The sequence below is a fragment of the Ahaetulla prasina genome, chromosome 6 (assembly GCF_028640845.1).
Source record: "Ahaetulla prasina isolate Xishuangbanna chromosome 6, ASM2864084v1, whole genome shotgun sequence".
NCBI lineage: Eukaryota > Metazoa > Chordata > Lepidosauria > Squamata > Colubridae > Ahaetulla > Ahaetulla prasina.
This window is the reverse complement of record NC_080544.1, coordinates 8,012,654-8,040,437: the sequence shown is the minus strand read 5'-3', so window position 1 is coordinate 8,040,437 and position 27,784 is coordinate 8,012,654. Positions and strand designations below refer to the sequence as shown.

Here is a 27,784-nt window from a genome sequence, read left to right as displayed (position 1 = left end):
CATCACAATCACACCTCCAACATTTCGCTTGGATATTAGGATACATACATGATAATTTTTTGGGATCTAAATGCCATCTATAAAACATCTTATAAAAATTTTCCTTAAATTCTGTGCTTGTGTAAACTTAACATTTCTAACCCAAATTTTCTCCCATGTTTCCAACATTATTGGTTCCTGAATATTCTGTGCCCATTTTATCATACAATCCTTTACCAAATCCTTTTCCGAATCTATTTCAAGCAACACATTATACAATCTCTTTATATGCTCCTGGGTCTGATTTCTAATTTGCTTTTATTAAATTTTCCTCCTTTGCATTATACCAATTTTTGATCTTCTTTCCATCTAGCACTTATTTGCCCATATTGAAACCAAGTATAATTCCTCCTTCTTCATTTAATACCTGTAATGATTTTAATTGCAATCTACCTCCTTCAGCATACAAAAGTTCTTTATATGTAATCATTTCCTGTTTCTGTTCTATATTTATATTCTCTATTGCATGTCTAGGGCTCGCCCATATAGGAATCTTATAATCTAATTTATAGGAATATTTATTCCAGACCATAAAGAGCACTTCTCAACACATGATTCTTAAAAGCCCTATCCACTTTTTTCCATAAAATAAGTACGCATGCCATCCATATAACAAGTCATAACCTTCTATATTCAAAATTCTTTCCTCTGTTAAGTTAAACCAGTCACTTATTACTGAGAGGTTACTGCTTCATAATATAGTTTAAAATTAGGCATTCTTAAACCACCTCTTTCCCGTGAATCCTGTATTATTTTCATTTTAACCTCGCCTTTTACCCTGCCATATAAATTTATTAATCCCACTCTGCCAATCTTCCAAATTTTTATCCTTTTTAATTATAGGTATCATCTGGAACAGAAACAAAATCTAGGTAACACATTCATTTTAATAGCCGCAATCCTTCCCAATAGGGATAACTGCAATTTCTTCCAGCCATTCATATCATTCTGAACTTTTTGCCATAGCAAGTCATAATTATTCTTATAAAGTTTCTTGTTCGATGAGCTAATATAGACCCCTAAATATTTAACCTTTTTTACTACCTCAAATCCTGTCATTTCCTCTAGTTTTTGTTTCTGTTGTATAGACATATTTTAATTATCACTTTTGTTTTTTCTGATTTATTTTAAATCCTGATACCTTTCCATATTTATCAATTACTTCCAACAAAATCTACTTGAATTTATAGGATTCATTAACGTAACCACTACATCATCTGCAAAAGCTCTAACTTTGTACTCATATTGTCTAATCTTAATTCCTCTATTTTCATTAATTCTCGTATTTTATCTAATAATGGTTCCAGAGTCAAAACAAACAATAATGGTGATAAGGGACATCCCTGTCTTGTTCCTTTCGCAATCTTAATAACTTCTGTCAAACTACCATTTACTATAATCTGTGCTGTTTGCTCTCCATAAATCGCTTTAATTATTCTAATAAAACAGTCTCCAAATTGCATTTTCTATTAATTTAAATAAAAATCCCAATGCAATCGATCAAAGGCTTTCTCTGCATCCAAAAAATAAGTGCCGCTGAAGTATTCTTCTTTCCAAATATTCCAATATATTAATAATCTGTCTAACATTATTCCTCATCTGCCTCCCTTTTATAAAACCAGATTGATCAGTATGAATTCTTTGTTGTAAAACTAACATTAATCTATTTGCTATTATTTTTACAAAATCTTATAATCATTATTTAAAAGTGAAATCGGCCTATAGTTACCAGGTTTAGAGCAGTCTTGCTCCTCTTTGGTATCAGTGAAATAAAAGATGTTTTCCATGACGGGGTATTCCCACCCTAATTGTATCTGATTAAATAATTCTTTAAGTGGGCCTAATATTTCATCCTGTGTTTTTTATAATAAGTTGCTGTAAGACCATCTGTACCAGGGTTTTCCCATTTTAATTGTTTAATTGCCTCCACTATTTCTCCAGTAGCTATCGGCGGTTCAGCTCCTCCTCTGTTCTAATGTTAGAATATTCACCTTATAATCTTTCAAATAATCATAAATGTCCCTATCCAATATTTTGTCTTTTGCATATAGTGCAGTATAAAATTCTGAGAATGCCTTTTAATTTTATCCTGTTGATATGTCTCTTTACCTTTATATTCTATTTTTGTATGACACGTGCTTTCTGTTTCTTCCTTAAATTATATGCCAACCATCTCCCAGGTTTATTTGCATTACAAAAGTATTATGTTTAGCATATTGTATATTCGTTGCCACCTGGTCTGCCATTAACATATTAAATTGACTCTGTAATATTTTTATAGCCTCTTTAAGTTTATGATCTTGTGGGTTTTGAATTAATAACTGTTGCTTCCTTTGAATTTCTTCTTCCAAATATCTACGCTGCCTTTGTTTATTATTCCTTTGCCTGTTGTCCAAATAAATCAATATCCTCTAATAAACGCTTTGCTCGCTTCCCACACAGTTCCTATAGGTGACCCTTTGTACATATTAAAATCAAAAAATTCTTTTAACTGTTTCTTACAATAAGTTACATTATCCTCATATCTAAACAGATTTTCATTCAACCTCCATGTTCTACCACCTTTTTCCCTTGTAATAATTCCATCCATACTGGGCTATGGTCAGTTAAACACCTCGAAAATATCTTCGCTTTCTTCACCCTAGAAAGCAAGTCATTAGAAATTAAAATAAAATCAATGCGTGAAAAGATTGATGCCTATCAGAAAAAAGTAAAATCTCTCTCATCTGGATTCCGTAACCTCCATATATCTCTAAACTCAAAGTCTTCCATCATTTCAAAAAGATTTTGGTAATTTTGCATGTATAGGTATCTTCTTGGAGGAAGTTCTCTTATCCTTCTTGTATCAATTACTCCATTCCAGTCTCCTAATAAAATAAACGAACTATAATCCCAGAGGGTCAACCTCTCATGTAACATTTTGTAAAATTTTTCTTGTTGCTGGTTGGGTGCATATATACCAAGCAAGAGAGTCCTTTTTGTTTCTATCACCAGTTCAATAGCAATAAATCTTCCTTGAATATCTGCCTCAATTAGCTTAGCTGGTATATCCTTCCTGATATATACAACAATTCCATGCTTCTTTTCCAAAGCTGATGCAACAAAATGGTTACCCAATTTTGAATTAACTAAATATTTTTGGTCTGATAATTTTATATGTGTCTCTTGCAAACAAATCACATCATTTTTAATTGTTTCAAGTAGTGAAATATTTTCCTTCTTTTCTGAGCTGAATTCAAGCCATTAACATTCCATGACAAGATTCTATTTGCCATTACTGGCCTCCTGAAGCTTTGAAGCAGACAACGGAAGCTCCTCCTCCGGTATCTTCCGTCTAGCTCCTCCCACAGCTTCCATAATGGGATCCTGACTTTTACTTTGAGACTGTTGCTCTTCTTTACGCTTAAGGGCTCCTCTTGTCACCCTTTGCTCTTGTGGTTCCTCTAATACTGGCAGCAATAAAGGCTCTTGGGTCACCACGCCTTCTTGAGTCTCTTGAAGTTTTTCTATCACTTCTATTTCGACTTTCAAAACTGTAGAAAGAAAATCCTTTGCCTTTAAAACCGTGTCAATTCTATATCTCCTTCCTTGATAGAATAGTGTCAGTCCAACTGGCACCTCCCATCTGAATTGAATCTGATGTTTTTTAAGTTCTTGTGTAAAAAAAGCAAATTGCTTCCTGTCTCTTAACATCTTTGAAGGAATCTCTTCAACACCTTCAACTCCTGTTCTCCAATTTTTAAAGTTGTCTGATATGAAACTTGCAGAATTTGATTTCTCATAGTCCTTTTCACAAAATAAACCACAATGTCCCGAGGAAGCTTTCTCTGTCTTGCAATCCAAGAATTAACTCTATATATTTTATCAATTTGGTAAGCTACCTCTTGGGGTCCGCTTCAATAAATTCAGCCAATGCTTCTGATATAATTTTTCTTAAGTCTTCCACGCTCTTCTCGCATACCACGAATTCTAAGAGCTCCTTCCATAAGTTTATATTGTAATATCACAACCTGATCTTCATTTTGATCCACTTTTTTCTGAACACCTTTCATTTCATCTTCTAAATACTTATTTGACTGAGAGATCTGTTGCATTTCCACTTCCAATCCTTCAATTTTTTACTCAGTCCTTGAACTGCCATAAGAATATCTTCTCTTATTTTTGCATTAAAATTCTCCATCATCTCTTTTGCCTATCTTCAGAAAGTTTTAATTGTTCTTTCAATATTTCCTCAAGACTTGGTTCAGATCCCTTCTTCCAGAAGGCTTTAAAGGTTTAGCTGCCATTCTGTCTTCAAAAGAATCAGGAATTCAAACTTAATAACTCTCCTTCCTCCTTTCAGTATAAAAACTCCGCTTGTAATAATCCACAAGTAACGCTGCTTCATCGTACTAAAAATTTTACTTTCACTTTTAGACGCCATTTTAAAAGTCAATTAATCAAAGACAAAGAAAGGTTTCAAATTTCAAAAGGAGTCGGTACTTGCCGTGCTGATTCTACATCAAAGTTCGAACGCTTGTGAAATTCTGCCTGCTTGGAATATCAATCAATTTAATAAGTTCTCTAGAGCAGAAGCAACATTCCTCTCCTTTTCCCTGATAAAAACAGGGGCGTGCTGAAGTTGGAAGGAGTGGAATTCGGTGGGGTCATAAATCCAGGAAAATTCGCTCTTAAGAGCAAACCCCCTGTCAGACCTGCCACTCTTCCACAATTCTGATAATCTCTTTCACCCAGAGATTATGCTAAGCTCAGTGAACAGTGATTTATTTTCTGTTTCACTGACTTTTACAATCTTCTAACACGGAGTGCTCTGTTTGAGCACCCAGCAGGAGGGTGACGTCACTGGAGCCGTAGCAAATATCTTTTGTACATGGACAGACTCCATTAGATCTATTTTGCATGCCGTGATATTTCCAAAAAAGAACAGCTTGCTGGTGCCTGCTGCTTATCAATCACTCTGCCTTTTGTTTACTATGCCAGGTAAAACAGAGTCTGACTACCAGTGAGAAGGCAAGAACAAACATGGCTTTTGAGTCTGTTCCGTATAAATTGAATAATGGATCAAAATTCCTTTTTGGGCAGCATAGTAAGCAATATTCATGCTGTCCCAAAAGTGCTTTTTCAAAAGGCACTTTGTTTTTTTTCCCTTGAAGATATTTCGCTTCTCATCCAAGAAGCTTCTTCAGCTCTGACCAAATGGTGGGGGATGGAAGGATTGATATTCCTTGCAGTTATCTGCTCCTTAGCATTCTTTCTGAGAGTCATTGAGGCCACTTGAAGGTTTATCTGTATCCTCAGGGTCACCTGAGTAATGCAAATGGGTGTGGAGCCTCCTTGGATCTGCTTGAAAAGGATTGTATTGTAAACAGGTGATAGGTGGTTTGTATCCTTCCCTCCTGTGTAACTAATCTCTTTTCTGGTGTTCAGGGTTGCTGCCATGTGTTTCATCCTCGCTTAAATAGTGTTTTCTTCCGCAGCTCTTGTGGGAGGTTGGGTTATTAACTTTATAGTGGAGTATTTAGTTGGTATGAGTGATTTTTCGATAGACTTGAACTTTAACTTTAATTCTTCCGTATTTTTGTAATTCCTTTTTACAACATTATTAATTATGTGAGCAAAGGATATCCTTTCTATATATTTTAATTAGAAACCAGTACCTTCTCAGGGCATTTTCATTGAGCATTTAACATACTCATGTAAAAAATTACTGGTTTGGCTTTCTAATAAATTACAATAAGAAGTTAGTAAGTTAGCTGCAAATTTCTATTCCGGCTTCTGAAGAAATCATGTTCAACTGAAGAATGGACCATAGATACTTATTTCTTTTTTTCTGAAATCATTTTCAAATAAATTTGAACAAGTTACTAATCTTAGATTTGTTATTGTAATTTTGTGATAATAGAGAAGAAAAAAACTATTTTCATCTTTTTACATAAGATAAAATGTGAATAGATTTTGTCTATATCGTTTTGCGTTTTGCCAGACAAAAGGGCTGCAGAATTTTATATGTAGTTCAAATTCCTTTCTATTCATAAATAGTTAATGTCATCCCTTAGAACATTTCTCCATAATTATAGATCTGTGGGCTTGTAAATAAAAAAAATATTAAGGAGTGTCCACTTTTCATTTTAGATTCATTGGTTTTCAATCTTCAACTCCTTTATGATGGTTATTTTCCTGGTGGGCTTGGTTTCTATGATTTTAATGAGGACCCTGAGGAAAGATTATGCACGATACAGTAAAGAAGAAGAAATGGATGATATGGTAAAACTTTTGCTTTTATTTTCACTCTTAAATTTATATCTGTTCGGGCTATGAGAAAGCCTGGATGCAGAAAGCTTGAATGTGTTAGAAATGGGGTCAAACATAATAAATTAATGTGACCAATTCTGTAAGTGCAAGCTCTCCTAATCATTAAGATTATAAGTATTTTTTTAATAACTTAATGATTTAAAAACCTTTTCTGACAGGATATTAAAGTTTTAAAGTTTATATCAATAGACTCTTGGTTGATGTTTTTAAAAGATCATATGCTTAACATACAGATTATATGCAATACTTTAATTAGAATAGTATTTTCAAAACTTTAAGAATTTTTAAGTCAGTTTTAAGATAAAGCGGATTTTGAGTCCCATCTATTTGGCAAAGAAGGTGGATAAATGTTCATGAATAATTATTTTGAATGCTTTTTCTTCAGTCATCATTCTAACCCTTCGTTCACTATTCTAGAGTTAGAAATTTGGGCAAGGCACATGTTCCAATATCGCTGTAACTCAGAAAGTCTGATATGTGTGTATTGTAGTAGAATAATAGTAAAATAAAATAATAATAGTAAAGAGAATCTTGTATGTGCCAGTATTATACAGTTGACCAAGAAATGGGGCCAGCTTGTGTTTTTTTTACCATGCCCAGTAGTTCACAGTGGAAAAAAAATATCTTTTCTTCAAGACATGGTCCTCTGGGTCTATGCCTGGGGCAAATTGATTACACTTATTGGATAGCTGATTTACATAACTAGTTAGGCCAGTGTTCTATTTATGTGATAGAGCCTATCCTTTTCAAAAAGATCTTTCCTAGCTAGGGATTGAATCTGAGACATTTGACTTGTAGAATAGACAATTTGCCACTGATGCAGATGCCAGCAAAAGAGTCCCTAACTCCTCCATATCTAAAACCTTTTTGCATTTAAGTTTCGTATGTATTCATTCAGACATCTAATGAAACATAAACAACTAAGTCTGTTTAAACCTAAATTAGAGGCTAAATTTGCAGTCGATATGAAAGATGTAATAACTTATGTCATTTTATAACATTTGTACTTTACATTTTTTTCTGGTTTTTCTGTAATTACATTGTTTGAACTAGTTTATTAACAAAGAATTCAGACTCCTCCATTAATACAATGAAGTAATAAAAATATTGCAGAAGATTATCTGGACTTGTATTTTCTTTTAGCGCAAGGGTCCATTATTCTTAATCCAAATCATTGTGTATAACTCCAAATCTCATTTAAAAATTGCAACTAAGAAAACAAAGGAAATTATTATGAGGAATAATATGAAATATGTTTGCTTACATTTTGAATCAAATTTCATTTTGGTCTTGATCCTGTCCAATTGCATCTTCTAACAGAAATCAATTTCAACCTAATAGTTATGTATTCCTAATAGCCTAATTTGCGGTTGGTATCCAGCTTAAATGGTTTTGACATGAAGGTAGGAAGATCCAAAATGAGTGTTATTGTCAAAGCAGGAAGAACTTAATACATTTTTGTGCATTCTCTTGCATGTGCTTTCTCCAGTAGTAACAACATGGGCTACTACTCCCTTTCCCATCATCAGTATCTCTCCTCAGAAATGTCACTAGTGTAGGAATAAGACTTTACTTAGTGATTGCAAGTTGTTGATCAGATAAGCTAGTGACCAAAAATGTGAGCTTTTTAGCTTCCTCTTGCTGCAAGGTAGGAGTAAGGAGAGAATCTGTAGACGTTAGAAGGGGTTTCAGTAGAGCAACTTGTGGGTGATACTTTATAGACTGAATTAGACTGTGGTTTGGCAATTAGCTTTTTTCTTGTTGTTTTGAATGAATGTATTATGTTTTGTGCAGGATCGAGATCTAGGAGATGAATATGGGTGGAAACAAGTTCATGGAGATGTTTTCAGGCCATCTAGTCATCCTCTAATATTTTCGTCCCTTATTGGTTCTGGCTGCCAAATCTTTGCAGTTTCGTTCATAGTAATCATTGTTGCCATGCTGGAAGATTTGTACACAGAGTAAGTATTACTTTCTGGTTATATTAAAATATATTGGTAGGGTCCAATGGGCCCACTTGTATATTAGCTATTTTTGGAGCACTAGAGTCTTCCAAAGATAGAAAAATAGCTGTACGGGCAGAAGATACATAGATAATGCTCATATTTATTCGACTCAGAGTGTTAACATAGGTAAAGTAAAAATTATGGTAAAATATATTTTAAATTTAAAATGATGAATTAGATCCTAAACTCTTCCTTGGATAGAACATAGTCCATTGAACCAAACTTCACTTACATCAGACTTTTGTGCAAGATAGCACGAATCTAGTAGTGCAGTGTTTGCTGTATTTAAGACCATCCCTTCTCCCCTTGAAGATCTGAAGAAATATTCCCCACCACCATCTGTTACCATATTCTGAGCAAATCCAGAACAATCCTCCAATACTAGAAGTACTGTAAATTATTTGGAGTAAACCTAAACTTCCTTTCAGGCAAATAAAAAATCTTATTAAAAACTTGGTTCTGTACAGTCAAATCATTTTGTAGCTATTAATATAAAAAATATCAACGTTTAATATAGTATAACAAATTTCAGAATAAAACTATAAATAGTAGTGTCTGTGGTGGTGGGCCAAAACAATAAAGCATAGTTTCAGTATTACAAAGTCATGACATTACATGCAGGTCTTGGCACACATACCTATGCTTTTAGCATTATAAATATACCAAGCTCCTGGAGACGCAAATGAACATTAAACAAAATTAAGATGGGAAGATCAAAATCTCTAGCTTCTTTAAATCAGTTTAGATGCCCTCTAGCTATAATGGACTTCAATTCCCATTATTCCCAGACATATCGCTATTTGCTGAGGTTATTGGCATTGGCCCACATATGGGCAGGTTTTTAATATAAGCCATCAAGTTGTTTTCAGGGTAAAAGCATAAAAAATGTTTAATAAATAGAAGAAAATAATACATGTTGATCTTTTAGGTTAGAAAGATTCAAAGTTATCCAGGGACTGCAATAGGAAAGGCTTTTGGTGTGATTTTGTTAAATATTCTTCACAAAGTAACAGAAATGATAAAATAGTAAGTACAGTTCCTAAAGTCAATAGAAGGGTATATAATCTTGCAGTTCAAATCATTAAAAATATTAATACTAGTGCATATTGAGTTCTACAAGGAAATAACCAAGAAAGTCATAATTGATAAAACAGCAGTTGTATTATGTATTTTAAAATTTTTGTACTGGTCAAAATAGGCAATATCTAATAAAGATTATTACATTTAGATTGTCATTAGCTCATATTTCAAGAAATATATCTACTAACAAATTATAATTGTTACTACAAATTGTAGGATATTTGGAAATTCAACTACATTTTTGTATTCTTTGAATGTGATACCATTAAATTGTCTTTCTTTGTGTTTTTGTCTGAATATGAAAAAGCAGTTGATTTTTAAAACATTAGGAAGCAGCAGTGAAAATCTGTCTGTCTGTCTATCTATCTATCTATCTACACACCTTGTTGCTGCTTCTTTTTATTTTAATATCCATAAAAGATAAACATTCCCAAGATGAATAAAGTATCCACATATATCCAGTCTAGTTGCCTATTGACCAAATAGTGGGTATTTTATTCTTCTTTCCAATATGGGTACCATTGAGAGCACTGTAAAGTTATTTTTTCTTTGTTTGATTCCTAGAAGCTTCTAGATAACTACCCTGTTTCCCCCAAAATAAGACATGCCCTGATATTATACTGATATTATACAATTATACAGTGTATAATTGCCTTATACACTGTAAGCCGCCCTGAGTCTTCGGAGAAGGGCGGGGTATAAATGTAAACAAAAAAAAAATAATAAAAAATAATAAGCCCAATTGGGCTTTTGAGCGCATGGCAATAAGGCCAAGCACTTATTTCAGAGTTCAAAAAAATATAAGACAGGGTCTTATTTTCAGGAAAACACAGTAGAAGCCAAAAAGCTACAAGAACAATACAGTCTCAGAGAGATGCTAATAGAGGCAGAAGCAGGGATGACTTTCAAATACGGGAGAACAATTAACACAATATTTTTACTAGTGATTTAAACCAGGGGTCTCCAACCTTGGCAACTTTAAGCCTGGTGGACTTCAACTCCCAGAATCCCCCAGCCAGCAAAGCTGGCTGGGGAATTCTGCAAGTTGAAGTTCACCAGGCTTAAAGTTGCCAAGGTTAGAGACCCCTGGTTTAAATCATGATTTAAATCGACTTGATGTAAATCAAATCCACCCTGTAGCATCATAATGCTTTTATTATTTCTGGGATACCACTAACCTTGGCAATGATAGCCATCTCTTTTCAGCTCAAGAAACAAAGTTTAACTAAACGAGAATATGCATTTTCAGTAACAATTGTTTTGAACAGAGCTTTTTTTATTTTTTGCACGATGGGAGACAGTAGTGATACCTAGTCAAAGATGAGCTGCTGGCATTCTGAGGCAGAAAATTCTTTTCATTATTTTTGTTGCTGTTGTACATTTCCTTGTCAGTCATTCTTTGAGTGGTATACTAGGTAAAACTAAGCATTCAACATTCTTTTTATACTTTTATTTTTCTTTTTGCAGTCACTTGTATAGCAAAAAAAATGTTTTTTATTTTAGGAGGGGATCAATGTTAAGTACTGCTATTTTTGTTTATGCTGCAACATCACCAGTGAACGGCTACTTTGGAGGAAGCCTTTATGCCAGGCAAGGAGGTAAAACATTTCTTGATTATTGTTCATACTGCAGTCTAGCACAAGGCATAGTATAGCTACTTCAAGAGTTTTCTTGGTCTATCTACATATGTGTTCATGCATGAACAGTATTTTTGCCAATGAAGCAACCAGCTGAGTATCTACATGTGTGCAGGGAGAACTTGAAGAAGTCCTGCAGAGTCCATTAAGTACGCTAGTTCTCTCACAGATCCAATGCTGAAAATATTACAGTCTACTCTTTTTAAAATAAACATGATTGGAAGTGATTGTACTGTGTTCTAAGAAGATGAATTTTATGGCTCTTAGCATGTATTGGTAAGAAACTGATAGTAATTGATAGACTCAAAAGTACTATTAAAAAGAACTGTTTATAACAATGGAAATATATCCGTCTCCTGCTTGGACTTAATATAGATTTTGTCCATTAATTGAATGTGTCTCCACAATCTTATTTCTTCCCCTTTCTTTAACTTGATTTTTTTGTTTTCCGTTATAATGTTTTCGGATTGTATTGCCCCTCTATGCTGACATAGGCAGAACTTTTTTTTTTTACTATGGGTAGCTAAGGAAGAATATTCTACTTTAAATCTTTCTCTTAGCTCTCCATATGAAAACTATTAGAAATTAAATACATGTGCAATCAGTTGGTCTTTTGGCTTCATCACGTATTCATCCTGTTTTTATTCTAGCAACTGTTGATTCTTTCTTTATAGTTCTGATTTCGTAGTCTGTCTCAAAAGATCTTCACTTTTTTATTTGTCACTCTCAATGCTAACAATGACTGCATGTATCTTTTTAGCACCTATATTGCACCACTAAATTCATAGTTACGATGTTTGTCATAAGGATGTCTCTCCCATTCCATTCTTCTGAATATCATAGTTACATGCAAGATTATATATTTGCCTCTTGATTGATAATAGCATTTCAGTCTGTCAGAATAATATTTTTCTGCTTTCAGTGCCATGTATTCGTGTGTGTGTGTGTTTTAAAACCAAATACATGGGAATGAAAGTAGAAACATACATACATACATACATACATACTTGCTTAGATGGCCTAGACATTGGTATTTGAATATAGATATTTTTAATATTTAAATTTTATTGTGTTTTACTAATCTAGGTGAAATTTTAATATATATTACTAGTCCATGAATGATATGCCATACACTAAATAAATAAATAAACGTTCTGCTTTCTGTGGTAATACTCTCAACCTTTGGTTTTATTACCTGATCTTCAACCTTCTATACGTTGGTCCTTGTCATGTATAAATGTGCTAAACAACAAAGAACAGCGGGAAGAGTTCAAGATCTTATTGCAGGCCATCAAGAGAGGAATTATTCTGCATTCACTGATTCTTGTGGTTAAATCAACTATAAATCCATGCAACAATAGTATGGCCCAGATATTACTATTTATTTATAATGTTATTTTTACTTCATTTTACTTTTTCTTTTCTTTTTAAATAAATAGTGGAGATTTTTGTATTCAGTTCAGAGATTCACATCCATTCTCACATTGTTACGACAGTTCATGTATTTCATACCATTTTCTTACCCTTTTACAGCTACATAGTATGTGGCGCACAGTAAATACTATTGGTAGAGTTATTTAAAATTGAGGAAGGAAGTTAGCTCAATGTAATTAATATAACATGAATGAAGGCAAATATACGTGTTCCAGGATAACGTTGCAGGATCCAATTTAGGTCGGTCACCTGCTCGGCCAACAACTCTCGGTAGCTGTGAAATTGAATGTAAGTCCTTGTTCATTGAAATGGGAGGCTACTAATGAGTAGCTGCTGGCACAACGTTGTGCCAATGGCTGACACAATTGTTACGTTTCCTGATCCCACCCTCAAACAGCTTGGTCATATCATCCATACAATATTTGACAAAACTACAAGGCTTAAATGGAGCTCCTGATGAGATCATGTTCTCCTTTGACATAGTGTCCCTATTTACATCCCTCCCTCCCCACCTAACAAGAATAGATAGAAAACTAGAAGAAGAGTACAACACAGATCGGAACAACCTAACCAGGACACAACTCATGAAACTACTCCAGTACCGTCCACATATCTTCTTTATGTTCAAACAAATAAAATGGACAAATAAAATGGACACCCATGGGATCCCCAGTATCAAGAGTCATGGCAGAAACTGTCCTGCATGATCTAGAACACCATGCATTTCAAAACTATACACATAGGTTTTTGTGTTGCTACATGGATGACACGTTTATCATCACCCAAAAAATGTACTGAAGGACTTTCATACCCTAATGAACTCTATTTTCCCAGACGTACAGTTCACACTGGAGGAAGAAACATTCAGACAATTATCAGATTTAGATGTACTTGTCAACAGGCAGGAAGATGGATGCCGTTAAACCACAGTTTATCGCAAAGCCACCATCATTCCACACATCCTGGGTTTCAATAGTGGCCATCCACCTTGACTTAAAAAGAGTTGCATCAAACACTATTATGGCAGTATGAGAACTCACTACACCCAGCAAGCTAAACAATTGAAGAACAGGTACCCATGTGAACAATTCAGGCTGAATGGCTACCTACAAGCTTTTATGATAAGATGCCTGCGGAACACACAGGGGAGAGAAAAGAAGAAAGAAAGTACAAGACTACCCTGCCACACATCAAAAACATTTTGCAAGCAGTAGAATGCAGCTTCCAAGATCTGCAAGTGGGCATCGCACACTGCCCAGAGGCTATCATACGAGGACAAATTATGCATTGTAACGATTGCTTGGAGGTGGGACATACTTCTATAATCTACCAGATCCTCTACATGGATTATCCCTGTGACTATGTAGGACAGATGGGGAGGAAACTAACCACCGGATTGCAAGAACACAAGCGAGCGATCAGATGAGGAAACCTGAACTCACTGGTAGCCTTACATTTCAATGAACAAGGACATACATTCAATTTCACAGTTACTGAGATTGTTGGCCGAGCAGGTACCAAGACAGACAGAGAATTGATGGAAGCCTTGGAAACAGGTCCACCTTATCAGGTACTTAGGAGCCAAGGACTTTGCAGGACAAGGAAACAACAGCCAACGATTTAGTGGCCAGCCATCAGTACCCCAATCAACAGGGGGCCACAAAAAAGAGGCATCAAATAAATGCACACATTCTGGTAGAGAGAAGTTCCCTGAGGATGGGCTCTAGTGTGAGTCCAAAAGCTTGGAAGACTTAAGCCTCTAGGTGACTGACCTAGATTGGATCCGTCATCAGTATAACCTTACTTTCTAAGGCTGGAACTCATTGCTGGCATTCTTGCTTGCAAAGTTCTGTTGTACGAGAATAAGATAGTCACATGCAGCCAATTTTCTGTGGGATTGGAATTTTCAGTATCACCCTAGATGGGAATTGGTTCCTGGAAGAATTATCTCCAGATTCTGTTTCCAAGAGGAGAAATATTTCAACAAGAGATAAGGAAGATTATATTCATTAATTTTTTCACTAAAATCAATTTTATAATCATGCTATGATATTGCCAGAGTTTCATAGACAGAGTAATAGATCTTAGAAAACAGAAGATTCATGATGTATAACAAATTGAGTTTCCTTTATTGTCCAAATTTAAAAGAAATGATAAAAATCTTTAGAATATGTGCTTTCTAATGATACATAAACAAGTTCTTTAAACTATTTATTTGCAAGATTTGTGAAAATATCCCATTGAGTTGTAGCCCTATTTTAGGTCCAAAAGAAAAAAGTGGTACTGAGAGCTCATCATCATTTCCAGTCTAAATAGTGTTAGAATGCCAATTAAGCTATGTCCTTATGCTGAATTTTAAAGTTCATAATTGTAACCCTGAGTCACAAATGCATGTAATGTTTTGATTGCCAGGAAGAAGATGGATAAAGCAAATGTTCATTGGAGCATTCCTTATTCCTGCAATGGTGTGTGGCACAGCCTTCTTCATTAATTTTATTGCCATTTATTATCATGCATCAAGAGCTATTCCTTTTGGGACAATGGTGAGTACTTTAATTTGCAGAAACGACATCTGTCAAGAAATAGAAATTCCATCTGTTGAATAAAGGTGGAGGACTGAAATTCACATAGCTACCCTGTTTCCCCAAAAATAAGATTTCCCCAGATAATAAGCCCAGTTGGGCTTTTAAGCGCATGCACTTAAATAATACCTCCCTTAAAAATAACCCCCCCCCAAAAAAATATTTAACTGCATGCGCAGCCAGTCCCCGCCATTTCCTCTGGTTAGGGGTTTGGGAGACAAATCTGGAAATCAGGTAAGATGGCAAGGGGAGCCCCGTCTTGCTCCACGTGCCCCAAAATAATAACATCCCCAAAAATAAGGCCAAGCACTTATTTCGGGGTTAAAAAAAAATATAAGACAGGGTCTTATTTTCAGGGAAACACGGTACTAGGGGTAATCTCCCAACTGGAGATTACCAAAGGAAGGCTGCCAGTGCAGCTGAGGTTCTCCTGGAGTGAGTGGGAATGTAAACGTGGGGCATTGCTCTTCATCCAACTTAGCAAAGCTTGAAGGTTGCTACTATCAACTTGAAGCAACAATTAGCCTATCTATTTTGAATAACAGTATGTTTTCTTATGGTTAATTGCTGCTAAGATAATGGTTGATTTTATTTTAATGAATATATTTTATATCTCTTCTTTGATTTAACAGGTAGCTGTTTGTTGCATCTGCTTTTTTGTTATTCTTCCTTTAAATCTTGTTGGAACAATACTTGGACGAAATCTTTCTGGTCAGCCCAACTTTCCTTGCCGAGTAAATGCTGTTCCTCGTCCAATCCCAGAGAAAAAATGGTAAAATTTAAATTTGTCTGTATTCATGTATCTGATAAAGTATGTTACCCTACTTTAAAGGTTACCATATTTTTCGGTCTATAAGACGCTCCGGACCATAAGACGCACATTAGCTTTAGAGGAGGAAAATAAGGGGGGAAAAATCTGCCTCTGCTTCCCAGCATCCATCCGATATTCATCTGGCTAGCATCCTTGCAGCAAACAGCCTGGTCAGTTTCAATACGTTATTGCAGCCCCAGCATATGGCTCGTCAGGGCTTCACTGCATTGCGCCCACCACCAGTCAGCTGGGTGACATATGGATCCCGGCTTCCCCTAGCCCTGCCGATCAGTGGGCTGGCCAACCAGAAATGCTGCCATTGCTGCCTCCTCTGTGTCTGGTGCCTCCATCGGGAATGCTGGAGCCTTCACTGCTGAGCAGCTGATTAGCCTCCCGGAATACCGCTGATCAGCTGTTCTAGGTGGGGCCGATCCAGCCGCTAATCAGCTGCTCGGCAGTGAAAGCTCCAGCGTTCCCCGGCAGCAGTGGTGACAGGTGGTGGCAAACCACCCCCACCCCCCGTCCCCGCCATAATATTTGCTCCATAAGATGCACAGACATTTACACCCACCTTTGGGGTGGGGGGAAGTGCGTCTTATAGACCGAAAAATATGGTAGTTGGTCTTTATGGGGACTTCCAGGTAATTATGTAAGCATAAGATATGGCATCTAATAGGAGGCAGGATGGATTGTCTTTCAGAACTACTTGACATTTTTCATCAGGTAGTGAACGATCTCTTTTCATGAATTGGTGATGAGGGCTAGATGCCCTCATCCATTGGCAAAACATAACTAATATTGCACAATATATTGCACAAACTAATATTGCATCAGTTGTAATTAATCTTAAGATGCTGACAGACCTGTGACTCTCACAGTCTGAATTTTATTGAAGAATTCAAAATGTTTTAGATTTTACCCCTAGTGCATCAGCGATGTTTTTCTATTGATTTCAGTGAGTTCAGCAGGAATATTCTGTTACGTGACTTTTTCCCATTGATCTTGGTTAAATGAGAAAATTAGTTCTTTTTTTTCCAGGTTTATGGAACCAGCTGTTATTGTTTGCCTTGGTGGCATTCTCCCCTTTGGATCAATTTTCATTGAAATGTAAGTTTTTTCTAATAAAAGCAACTTGCGAGTAGAATGCTTATCAGCTTCACTAGAGGGGGTGTATATTTGAATCATCCTTACTTTCTCTTTAGGTATTTTATCTTCACCTCCTTCTGGGCTTACAAAATCTATTACGTCTATGGCTTCATGATGTTAGTTTTGGTCATCCTTTGCATTGTAACTGTTTGTGTGACAATTGTGTGTACGTACTTTTTATTGAATGCAGAGGACTATAGGTGGTAAGTACAACATTTATTTATTTATTTATTTTGTCACAACAGTATATATAAGCATAAGCATGAAAGTAACTATATAATATATAAGCATATATATATATATTTATTTATTTATTTATTTGTCACAACATCATACAAAAAGATTATGTAGTATATACACATATAAACATATATAGGAAGAAGAAAAGAAAAACAATAGGACAGGAACGGTAGGCACGTTTGTGCGCTTATGCACGCCCCTTATGGTCCTCTTAGGAATGGGGTGAGGTCAATAGTAGAAAGTTTTTGGTTAAAGCTATTAGGATTATGGGAAGAGACCACAGAGTCAGGTAAAGTATTCCAAGCACTGATGATTCTGTTGCAGAAGTCATATTTTCTGCAATCTAGATTAAAGCGGTTTACATTAAGTTTAAATCTATTGGTTGCCCTTGTATTATTGCAATTAAAGCTGAAGTAGTCTTTGACAGGAAGGACATTACAATAGATGATTCTGTGAGTTAAACTTAGGTCTTGTCGAAGGCGACGGAGTTCCAAGTTTTCTAAGCCTAGGATTTCAAGTCTGGTGGGATAAGGTATTTTGTTGTTTTCAGAGGAATGGAGAACTCTTCTTGTAAAATATTTCTGGACACGCTCAATTGTATTGATGTCAGAGATGTGGTGAGGGTTCCAAACAGGTGTATGCTTATGCTTATGCTTATACAGCTCACCTGTTTGGAACAGGGTTCCAAACAGGTGAGCTGTATTCTAGAATTGGTCTAGCAAATGTTTTATATGCTCTGGTGCCAGTCGATCACGCAAAGTGGGAGACGCCAATCGTCACCCCAATAAAGTCGGACGGGTCAATTAGAATTTGCGCTGACTACAAGGCGACGCTTAACAAAGCCTTACAGAAAAGCGCTTACCCGGTTCCCGTGGTGCAACACTTATTGCACTCTTTGGGGCAAGGGCAAGTCTTTGCGAAGTTAGACTTGGCCCAAGCCTACCAGCAACTGCCCGTGCGCCCGCTGGGAAGCCCAAACGATTGTAACGCACAGGGGGGCATTCAAGTGCACCCGATTGCAATTTGGGGTCAGTGTGGCACCAGGGTTGTTCCAAAACCTAATGGAACGACTACTGCAGGGGCTCCCAGGGGTAGTCCCCTACTTTGATGACGTCCTAATTTCAGGGGAAAACATGGAGGAATTGGGGGAGCGTTTAAGGAAGGTTTTGGGGATTTTCCGGACAGCCGGATTAAAAGTCAAGGCAAACAAATGCCAGATAGGGGTCGAATCCGTCGATTTCTTGGGCTACCGGATAGACAAGAAAGGAATTCACCCTACTGAGAGCAAGGTCAAACAGCTGTATAAGCATAAGCATAAGCATACAATAACTATATTAATTGGATATAATGAAAGAAAACAATAGGACAGGAACGGTAGGCACGTTTGTGCTCTTATGCACGCCCCTTACGGACCTCTTAGGAATGGGGTGAGGTCAATAGTAGACAGTTTTTGGTTAAAGCTTTGGGGATTTTGAGAAGAGACCACAGTCAGGTAGTGTGTTCCAAGCATTAACAACTCTGTTACAAAAGTCATATTTTCTGCAATCAAGATTGAAGCAGTTAACATTAAGTTTACATCTATTGTTTGCTCTTGTATTGTTCTGATTGAAGCTGAAGAAGTCTTTAACAGGAAGGACATTGCAATAGATGATTCTATGATATGTTTATTCAGTTTTAACCATTAAAAGAGCAAGACTGAACCTGGGTCTCTTTTAGGTTGTAAAAGAGACTGAACAAAAACGCAAAAGACTTTTTTTTTTTAATGTTACAATGTTTGTAAAATATTTAACTTTACTTTTTTATGAAACTCAGAATAGTTAATTAAATTTGAATTAATATGTATTACAAGTTTTGTCATGGAACATTTTATGTAATTGCTTAAAGTATTATATTCTTGATTTATGTTTTTCAGGCAATGGACGAGTTTTCTCTCTGCTGCTTCAACTGCAATCTATGTTTATATGTATTCCTTTTATTACTACTTTTTCAAGACAAAGTACGTAATCTTACATTTTACATCTATCTTAAAATAACACAATGGCAACTTTACTTTGTAACTATTCATAATTTTGGGAATGTTAAAATTTGTTTTATCTTCTGTTTTTTTCTCCAGGATGTATGGTTTGTTTCAGACATCTTTTTACTTTGGTTATATGGCAGTATTTAGCACAGCCCTAGGAATAATGTGTGGTAAGATCACAATGGTTTCAGAATTTTTAGTTCTCAAATGTTATCCTTTTAAACTACTTAATATATTTTTGCAAATATATTCTTAATTTTCTGAATATATTAAAGAATTGTCAGCTATAAAATTATTTGAATTCAATAAATATATTGTTACATAAGTAATAGTTTTATTTATATATATATATATATATATATATATATGTATATGTATATGTATATGTATATGTATATGTATATGTATATGTATATGTATATGTATATGTATAGATAGATAGGTAGATAGATAGGTAGATAGGTAGATAGATATATCTTTCTTTATAGGAATTCATTTTTAGTTTAAGGTGGAAGCATTTAACATGCTGAGGGTAGCATAGAACTTTGAGTGATAAGAATACTCTCAAAAATAAGCAAGGCCAAGGCCAGAAATGAAGTGAATTATTAGATTTAGAATTAATTGCATATAAATTAAGGCATCCCAACTGCAAAGGTGTGGCTCAGGCTGTAAGACAGCCTGTTATTAAACACAGCTGCTTGCAATTACTGCAGGCTCGAGTCCCACCAGACCCAAGGTTGACTCAGCCTTCCATCCTTTATAAGGTAGGTAAAATGAGGACCTAGATTGTTGGGGGGGCAATAAGTTGACTTTGTATATAAATATACAAATAGAATGAGACTATTGCCTTACACACTGTAAGCCGCCCTGAGTCTTCGGAGAAGGGTGGGATATAAATGTAAAATTAAAAAAACAACACCAGTTGATCTCTCAATTGTAAGCTCAAACACTTTCTTATACAATTCTCTTATTACCTAGTCACAGATATTTCTTTCTACCTTCTTCCAGCTTTCCTTAAAAATATCTCTGTATTTGTGTTTACATTTATATCCCGCCCTTCTCCGAAGACTCAGGGCGGCTTACACTGTGTTAAGCAATAGTCTTCATCCATTTGTATATTATATACAAAGTCAACTTATTGCACCCCCAACAATCTGGGTCCTCATTTTACCTACCTTATAAAGGATGGAAGGCTGAGTCAACCTTGGGCCTGGTGGGACTTGAACCTGCAGTAATTGCAAGCAGCTGTGTTTTAATAACAGGCTTCTTACAGCCTGAGCCACACCGCGGCCCTGTTTATTACCCTGTTCTGTCCCCCAGTTCAGTGAGCAAAAATAAATCAGAAGAGTAGTAGAAAGTAGAAGGGGGAAAAAATGAGGTAGACAAGGTAAGAGAAAAATGAAAGAAGCTATTTAAAAAACCTACCATGTGTATGGTCTCTGCGAGCTGGAAGTATCGGAACTGATTGCTTCATGAACTAGTTTTTTCTGGCGTAATACAATAATAATAACAGAGTTGGAAGGGACCTTGGAGGCCTTCTAGTCCAACCCCCCTGCCCAGGCAGGAGACCCTACATCACTTCAGACAAATGGTTATCCAACCTCTTCTTAAAAATTTCCAGTGTTGGAGCATTCACAACTTCTGCAGGCAAGTTGTTCCACTGATTAATTGTTCTGTCAGGAAATTTCTCCTTAGAGAAATTTCCTGACAGAAGTTGCATCTCTCCTTGATTAATTTTCACCCGTTGCTTCTTGTCCTGCCCTCAGGTGCTCTGGAGAATAGTTTGACTCCCTCTTCTTTGTGGCAACCCCTGAGATATTGGAAGGCTGCTATCATGTCTCTCCTCTTTTCATTAAACTAGACATACCCAGTTCCTGCATTCGTTCTTCATATGTTTTAGCCTCCAGTCCCCTAATCATATATAAAATTTCCCAGATGATTCTTCTTTTGCTTTACTTTCCATAGACACTTGGGATAGGCTACATAACATGACTTTGCTCAGCAAAACACTGGCAGATTTTTCCCCCTTGTTGAGCCCTGAGCTTTTTCTAAAAATACAGAAACAAACATTGTGGTAGTTCAAAAAGCAGTACAATATATCTTGAATCCTGCAATTGTGGAGATAAATAAGCATATCTTTGAGCATGAGCAGAATGTTTCAATCACTCTCAAAACATAGATACAACAGTTCTAGGGACCCCATGTGATATCGCTGTTCTGGGAGCTACGTTGGTTCTTTAAAAATATAGTTTATAGGAGCACTGGATGTGTTCAGGGGTTGGAGAGTCTTCTGTTGGGAGTTCAGAGTTGCTACCAATTCCAATTTGATTACATTTTTAAATGCAATGTTTCCATACATTTGAAGAGGCACATATTTGGTATGTAGCATCATGCATAATATAAGATTGAGCATAATGTGTCAAATTAGCAGAAATTCTGATTCCATCTTGAATACAGAATACAATAAAACAGTACAAATAGCTTAGCTGAATTTTAGGTAGATCAGCTTGTTGAAATTTAAAAGATTGCACATCATCTTTTTTGTTGTTGTTCAGTTGTCCTATTTATATTTACTCAATAGTGAACCCTGCTTTTAAAAGTTAGTCTAGAAAATATGTCAAAGTTTATATATATGTATGTATGTGTTTTCGTATGTATGTATGTGTGTGTGTGTGTGTGTGTGTGTGTGTGTACACACACTGAGAGCATATGCACCAAGACAAATTCCTTGTGTGTCCAATCACACTTGGCCAATAAAAATTCTATTCTATGCTGTTCTATTATATATATATATATATATATATCACATTTATTTATTTATTTATTTATTTTGCAGGAGCAATTGGCTATATGGGAACAAGTGCCTTTGTTCGAAAAATCTACACGAATGTGAAAATTGACTAAAAGAACTGAAACCTGGAACAGTTAACATTTTAGGGTGTGGGGTGGGAAAAAAGTATATAACTTGCACACCAAAAAAGCGCAGGAAAAATTGTGTGCGTGGCACTGGGCACTCTGTGGGTCTCTCTCTTGTGGATCATTTAAAGCAACATCCGTTTTCATTGATCCTAGGTTCTTACTGACTTTTTCCAAATGTTCTCAGAAAATGTGTGGATTATATTCAGTAGGCATTTCCACAGTACATGCTTATCTTCCCAAAATTAGCTCATAAAGATGAATAGACTAGCTCTCTTCAGTGAAGAGGACAAACTGTATTTAACTATTTGTTCCATTCAGTTCTAAAGGAAAGAGAAACAGATGGTTCTTAGAGGTTTCTAGTAAGTTATTGGTACAAAAAATAACTGTTCTGGAAAGATTTCTTCCCTTCAACTTTAGTGTTATTTGATAGGGCAAAGAAACACGGGTGCTACCTGAATAATTTGCAATGTTACCTATTATAAAATAGACATGCATTTGTTTTGTTTTTTTTAAAAAGTCAAATATTTGCATGCATTCTCAGTTTATTAGGACCAAGTTTCCATTTGTTCATTACAAAAAGTATATTGAACTACGGTATATCTGAAGCCCATCCAAAGAAACGTAACTAATAATAAAGGTGGAGTTTTCTGCACTGCAGTTTTTAAATGTCAGGAAGCAAAATATATGAAGATGAAGCATTCAACACATTGAGGTCTAGATTTAAAAACTAAATGAATGTCTACAGTGATTCCTTTCCTTCCTTCCTTCCTCCCTCCCTTCCTCCCTCTCTTTCTTTCTTTCTTTTCACCAGCCCACCCCCAGTTTGGAATGTTTACTTGATTTAAAAGGGTAACAAATGTATGAAACATTAAATGATGTAACTTAGATGTAGCTCCCAAGTGTATTTGGATGTACAGATTTACTAAAGAATACTTTTTTTCTGATGATTCAGTGTATAAATATGTGAATTTAGGTGGCTTTTTACATCTTGCCTGCTCTTGCATGAAATGTTGGGAATTTCCTTGCAGTACGTATTTCATGTTTTCTGTTTACTTAAGCTCTTTCAAAAGCAAAAACTTGTAATTTATAAGAGTTTGATTTTGTTTAGTTCTCTCTGAACACTTTCATAATATCTAAAGCAATGTTGCTTTAAGTGTTCAGAAAGTTTCAAATAAACTTTTCAGACAAACTTTCTGATGGTGAAAAATAGATATATTTTAAATTAAAGGATGATTAGTTCATCAGTCCTTGGAAAAACAATTCTGAAAAAGTTCATATATATTCTTCAGATACTAAACCCCAGGTTGCGTTGGGCTGTTCCCTGATGTGCTTTATTCATCTAAAAAGAATTTGCCTGGTCAAGGAGGAGATGTTTTCCATAAGTATGCAGATGTTGTAAGTGAAAAGCAAGAAGCAACAGAGTAAAGATTAAATTTTCCCCAAATTCCTGAAGATTAAGCTGCAATAAGGATTTAGAAATCCTTGTTTTTAAAAGGAAGGTTGAGGTCAACATTTAGTATGTATCTTCAAGGTAAAGTTTGAAGCTAAATAATGCAGATTATTTCAAGAAACAGCTTTTTATGAGGGGCATTTGTTAATCCTAATTGGTTGTGTGTGCGTGTGATATTAAACTATTTTCCTGAGATGAGTTCACTTGAAGACTTTTCACATTGGAAAATAATTGTGCAAGAGAAATAAATACAATTTACAGTAAATGAATTGCAGCTGATTGTTATATAAAATGTTATAATTACATCTTACAATGACCCTACAAACTTTTACCTAGTTTCAAACAGGGCGCAGAGGCTGAAAAGGATAAATATTATAATTATACAATATTTTACAGTATTCCTAAAAGAAGATTTACTGTATTACATGATATGGAATTCGATCTCCTTTTCGCTATTTAAATAACTGCAGCTTACTCTGTATTCAACTCTTTGACATCTTCCCTCCCTAGAAAATAGAATTCATCTTGTTTTGAAAGGTTGCAAAATTTATCCTCAAAACATTCTAAGAAGAATCTGATAACCCATCTGGTCCAGGTACCTTTCTTAATTTAATTCTTAATTTCTTTTTATTACTTCAGAAGCTTCCCTTTGGTTGAGGGTCCCTTCATACTCTATCCTTGTTCTTCAGTAATCCTCTAGAAATTTTGTTACTTTAGGTATTTACCTATTTTCTCTGATGGAATGGCATTTCCTTGTATAAATTGGAATAATATTGATGGAATGCTTTTGTATTGCCATACTGTCTATCGATAACATAAAATTCTATTATAATTTCAATACCATTTTCTTTTTCTTTTTGTATTTTATATGGCTAGCCAGTTCCCTGATTTATTTGCAAATTCATTTTTAAACTTTTTATAATTCATTTTTATTTCTATTTCTCTTAATAAATTTAATAGCTATTGTACAAGCTTAATTTATTGAGAAATGTTTATGTTCTCTGGAGATTTTTTTTACTTCTTTTTATTTCATCCAGAATAGCTTGTAGTTCATTATTATGTTTGTTTAAAATAACTTTCAATAAAAGGTTTACTTGCATCCCAGACCATTCTTAAATCAGTGCCTTTACCTAAATTATTTTCAAAACAATCTTTTAATTTCTTTTTATAATCCTCCATTATCGCTTCTTGATGTAACAACATTGCGTTCAGTCGCCATCTAAAAGAATTTTCTTTTATACATCAAACTCACAGGATTATGACTCAAAGATATTGGTAATATTTCTACTTTGGAAATCTTAGTGGCCAAATTCTTTGAAATCCAAATCATGTCTATTCTTGAAAAAAAATCTCTGTCTTTCAGGAAAGCAAGGATATACACTGTTGAATTACCATTTTTCTGTCCCCCTGTGTCAGTGAGTCCTAAATTGTCCATCAGATCAAACAAAACTTTTGGTAATTTGCCTTGAGTGGTTTTAATGTTTTTCTCAGAAATTCTGTCCAGTTGTGGAGAGATGACTCCATCCCGGTTTCCTCATCAATCATCAATAGAAAAAAATTGTCTCCTTTATAAAAAAAAATACTTTTTCTTCATTTGGAGCTTAAATTTCCAATATCAGTGTTTTAGTCCTGTGCGGATTAATTTTCATCCACCACAACAAATTTACCATTTATTTTATTTGTCAAATTTCTACACTGCCCATCTCATCTAGGTGACTAGATTATGTTAAGATAGTCTTAAAACAGCTGTAGCTCATCTAATCATGTTTCCTGTTTGATATACCTAGAAGGGCTGACATGAATCTTGCAAATCTGAAAGTATAAAACTTCCCGCCAACTCTTTCAACTGCTTGATGCAGTTGGTGAACCTTTCTAAGATTCTTTCACTGAAGTTTAAGCCGAGGGGGCTCTGTGCTTCTTTTTATGATTTTCCTGGACAGCATATCTTCTTCCCAGTGGTGAAATCTAAAATTTGTTCCTACCGGTTCTGTGGGCGTGGCTTGGTGGGGTCATGTGACAGTGGGCATGGCTATGTAGTCATGTGACCGGGGGGTTAAAAGACAACCTCATTTTAACAATGTCCTGCTGGAGCAGGGGGTTGGACTAGATGACCTCCAGGTCCCTTCCACCCCTGGATTGCTGTGTTCTTTCAAGGTATCCTATGAAGCTGCGTCTAGTGCCAGGTTTGTGGTCCTTCCTTCCTCTCCTTTTTCCCTTTCTCCCTTTCTTTCTCTTTCTTTCTCCCCTCCCTCTTTATTTCTTTCTCCCTTCCTTTTCCCTTCCCTCCCTTTCTTTCCTTCTTTCTTTCGCAGCATCCCTCCCCCACCCCGTTTTTGGCCTAGCAGGTCTTGCAGAAGCCTCCTGGGAGCAAAAACGGACCCCCAATAGGTAGTAAAAAATGTTTTAAAAAGTAAAAAAAAAAAGTTCAGAAGATCAGCTGTGCTGCGCAATCGCGGGAATTTTTTTTTTACTTTTTAAAGCATTTTTTTACTACCGGTTTGGGCGAACCAGTAGCGTTTTCACTACAGGTTTGGGAGAACCGGTAGCATTTCACCCCTGCTTCTTCCCTTCCCCAAGGTTCCACATTCCATTACACATTTGAGATACATTTGCATATTCTATGCTAAGTATTTATAATCCATTATCAAGCAAAACATTTTAAAAATTGATACTGTAACACTTAGTTCAGTATCATCCTTCCAAGTTCTATTGGACTTTTTCTGTACAGGTAGTCCTCGAGCCCAAAATTTCTGTTGCTAAATAAGACATTCCGTAAGTGTATTTTGCCCCATGTTACTTTTCTGCCAGAGTTTCATCTTCCATCTTGAATTAAAAGGCTGTTGTAAAACTTGACCACTTGTCTTCTTCTTAACAAAGTGCATCAAAACACCCCTTGGAACATTTTGTGTTCTCACAAATCTGGAATTTATTCTAAATACTTCATCAATTTTCTGTACCTTTTTTCCAATCCAAAAAATTTCTTAGGCTTTAATGAATTTTTCTCTTAATCAGAATCCTTTGGGATTGCTCTAAGTCTCAAACAAATTCATTCTCTCTCAATTCCAATACAACTAGATTATGTAGTTCTTTTTGCAACTCTCTGTCTATAAACCTATCATATTCTGTAAAATTTTTACTTTGTCATTAACTTGTTTTACCTCTCCAGACACTTGTTTTCAGAGCTTTCCATCTTAACTTTCTTTTTATTTCCACTTTCATCTTTACAAATATGTTTTCAAGGGCCCTCAATTTACTATCAAGTGATTCAGCTAATTTATTACCCAATTCCTTAAACAACTATGGAAACAAATCCAGTGTAATTCCTTTCTCTTTTTTTGCTGATTGTTCTAACAATACTCCCTTCCTCTCCTTTCTTGCTACTCTTCTGGTTGTCATTATATTTAATTCAAAAAGAAAATTATCTTGAACAAGGGGGGGGGGAAAGGCAAGCTTCCCTTTGGTTGAGGGTCCCTTCATACTCTATCCTTGTTCTTCAGTAATCCTCTAGAAATTTTGTTACTTTAGGTATTTACCTATTTTCTCTGATGGAATGGCATTTCCTTGTATAAATTGGAATAATATTGATGGAATGCTTTTGTATTGCCATACTGTCTATCGATAACATAAAATTCTATTATAATTTCAATACCATTTTTCTGTCCCCCTGTGTCAGTGAGTCCTAAATTGTCCATCAGATCAAACAAAACTTTTGGTAATTTGCCTTGAGTGGTTTTAATGTTTTTCTCAGAAATTCTGTCCAGTTGTGGAGAGATGACTCCATCCCGGTTTCCTCATCAATCATCAATAGAAAAAAATTGTCTCCTTTATAAAAAAAAATACTTTTTCTTCATTTGGAGCTTAAATTTCCAATATCAGTGTTTTAGTCCTGTGCGGATTAATTTTCATCCACCACAACAAATTTACCATTTATTTTATTTGTCAAATTTCTACACTGCCCATCTCATCTAGGTGACTAGATTATGTTAAGATAGTCTTAAAACAGCTGTAGCTCATCTAATCATGTTTCCTGTTTGATATACCTAGAAGGGCTGACATGAATCTTGCAAATCTGAAAGTATAAAACTTCCCGCCAACTCTTTCAACTGCT

General features: G+C 35.4%; 1 protein-coding gene across 1 annotated transcript in view; it reads left to right on the top strand.

Moving 5' to 3' along the window:
- The window catches only part of TM9SF3 (transmembrane 9 superfamily member 3), a 54,152-nt gene extending 30,211 nt beyond the window's left edge, over nucleotides 1–23,941 (top strand). Inside the window, exons 6-15 of the mRNA XM_058188246.1 lie at nucleotides 6,172–6,303; nucleotides 8,146–8,312; nucleotides 10,941–11,035; nucleotides 14,921–15,051; nucleotides 15,723–15,862; nucleotides 16,940–17,008; nucleotides 17,104–17,250; nucleotides 19,200–19,283; nucleotides 19,401–19,477; nucleotides 22,144–23,941. Coding sequence (XP_058044229.1) covers nucleotides 6,172–6,303; nucleotides 8,146–8,312; nucleotides 10,941–11,035; nucleotides 14,921–15,051; nucleotides 15,723–15,862; nucleotides 16,940–17,008; nucleotides 17,104–17,250; nucleotides 19,200–19,283; nucleotides 19,401–19,477; nucleotides 22,144–22,211 — 1,110 coding nt within the window. The 3' untranslated portion in view covers nucleotides 22,212–23,941. The remainder of the gene's footprint in view (nucleotides 1–6,171; nucleotides 6,304–8,145; nucleotides 8,313–10,940; nucleotides 11,036–14,920; nucleotides 15,052–15,722; nucleotides 15,863–16,939; nucleotides 17,009–17,103; nucleotides 17,251–19,199; nucleotides 19,284–19,400; nucleotides 19,478–22,143) is intronic.
- The last annotated feature ends 3,843 nt before the right edge of the window (nucleotides 23,942–27,784 follow it).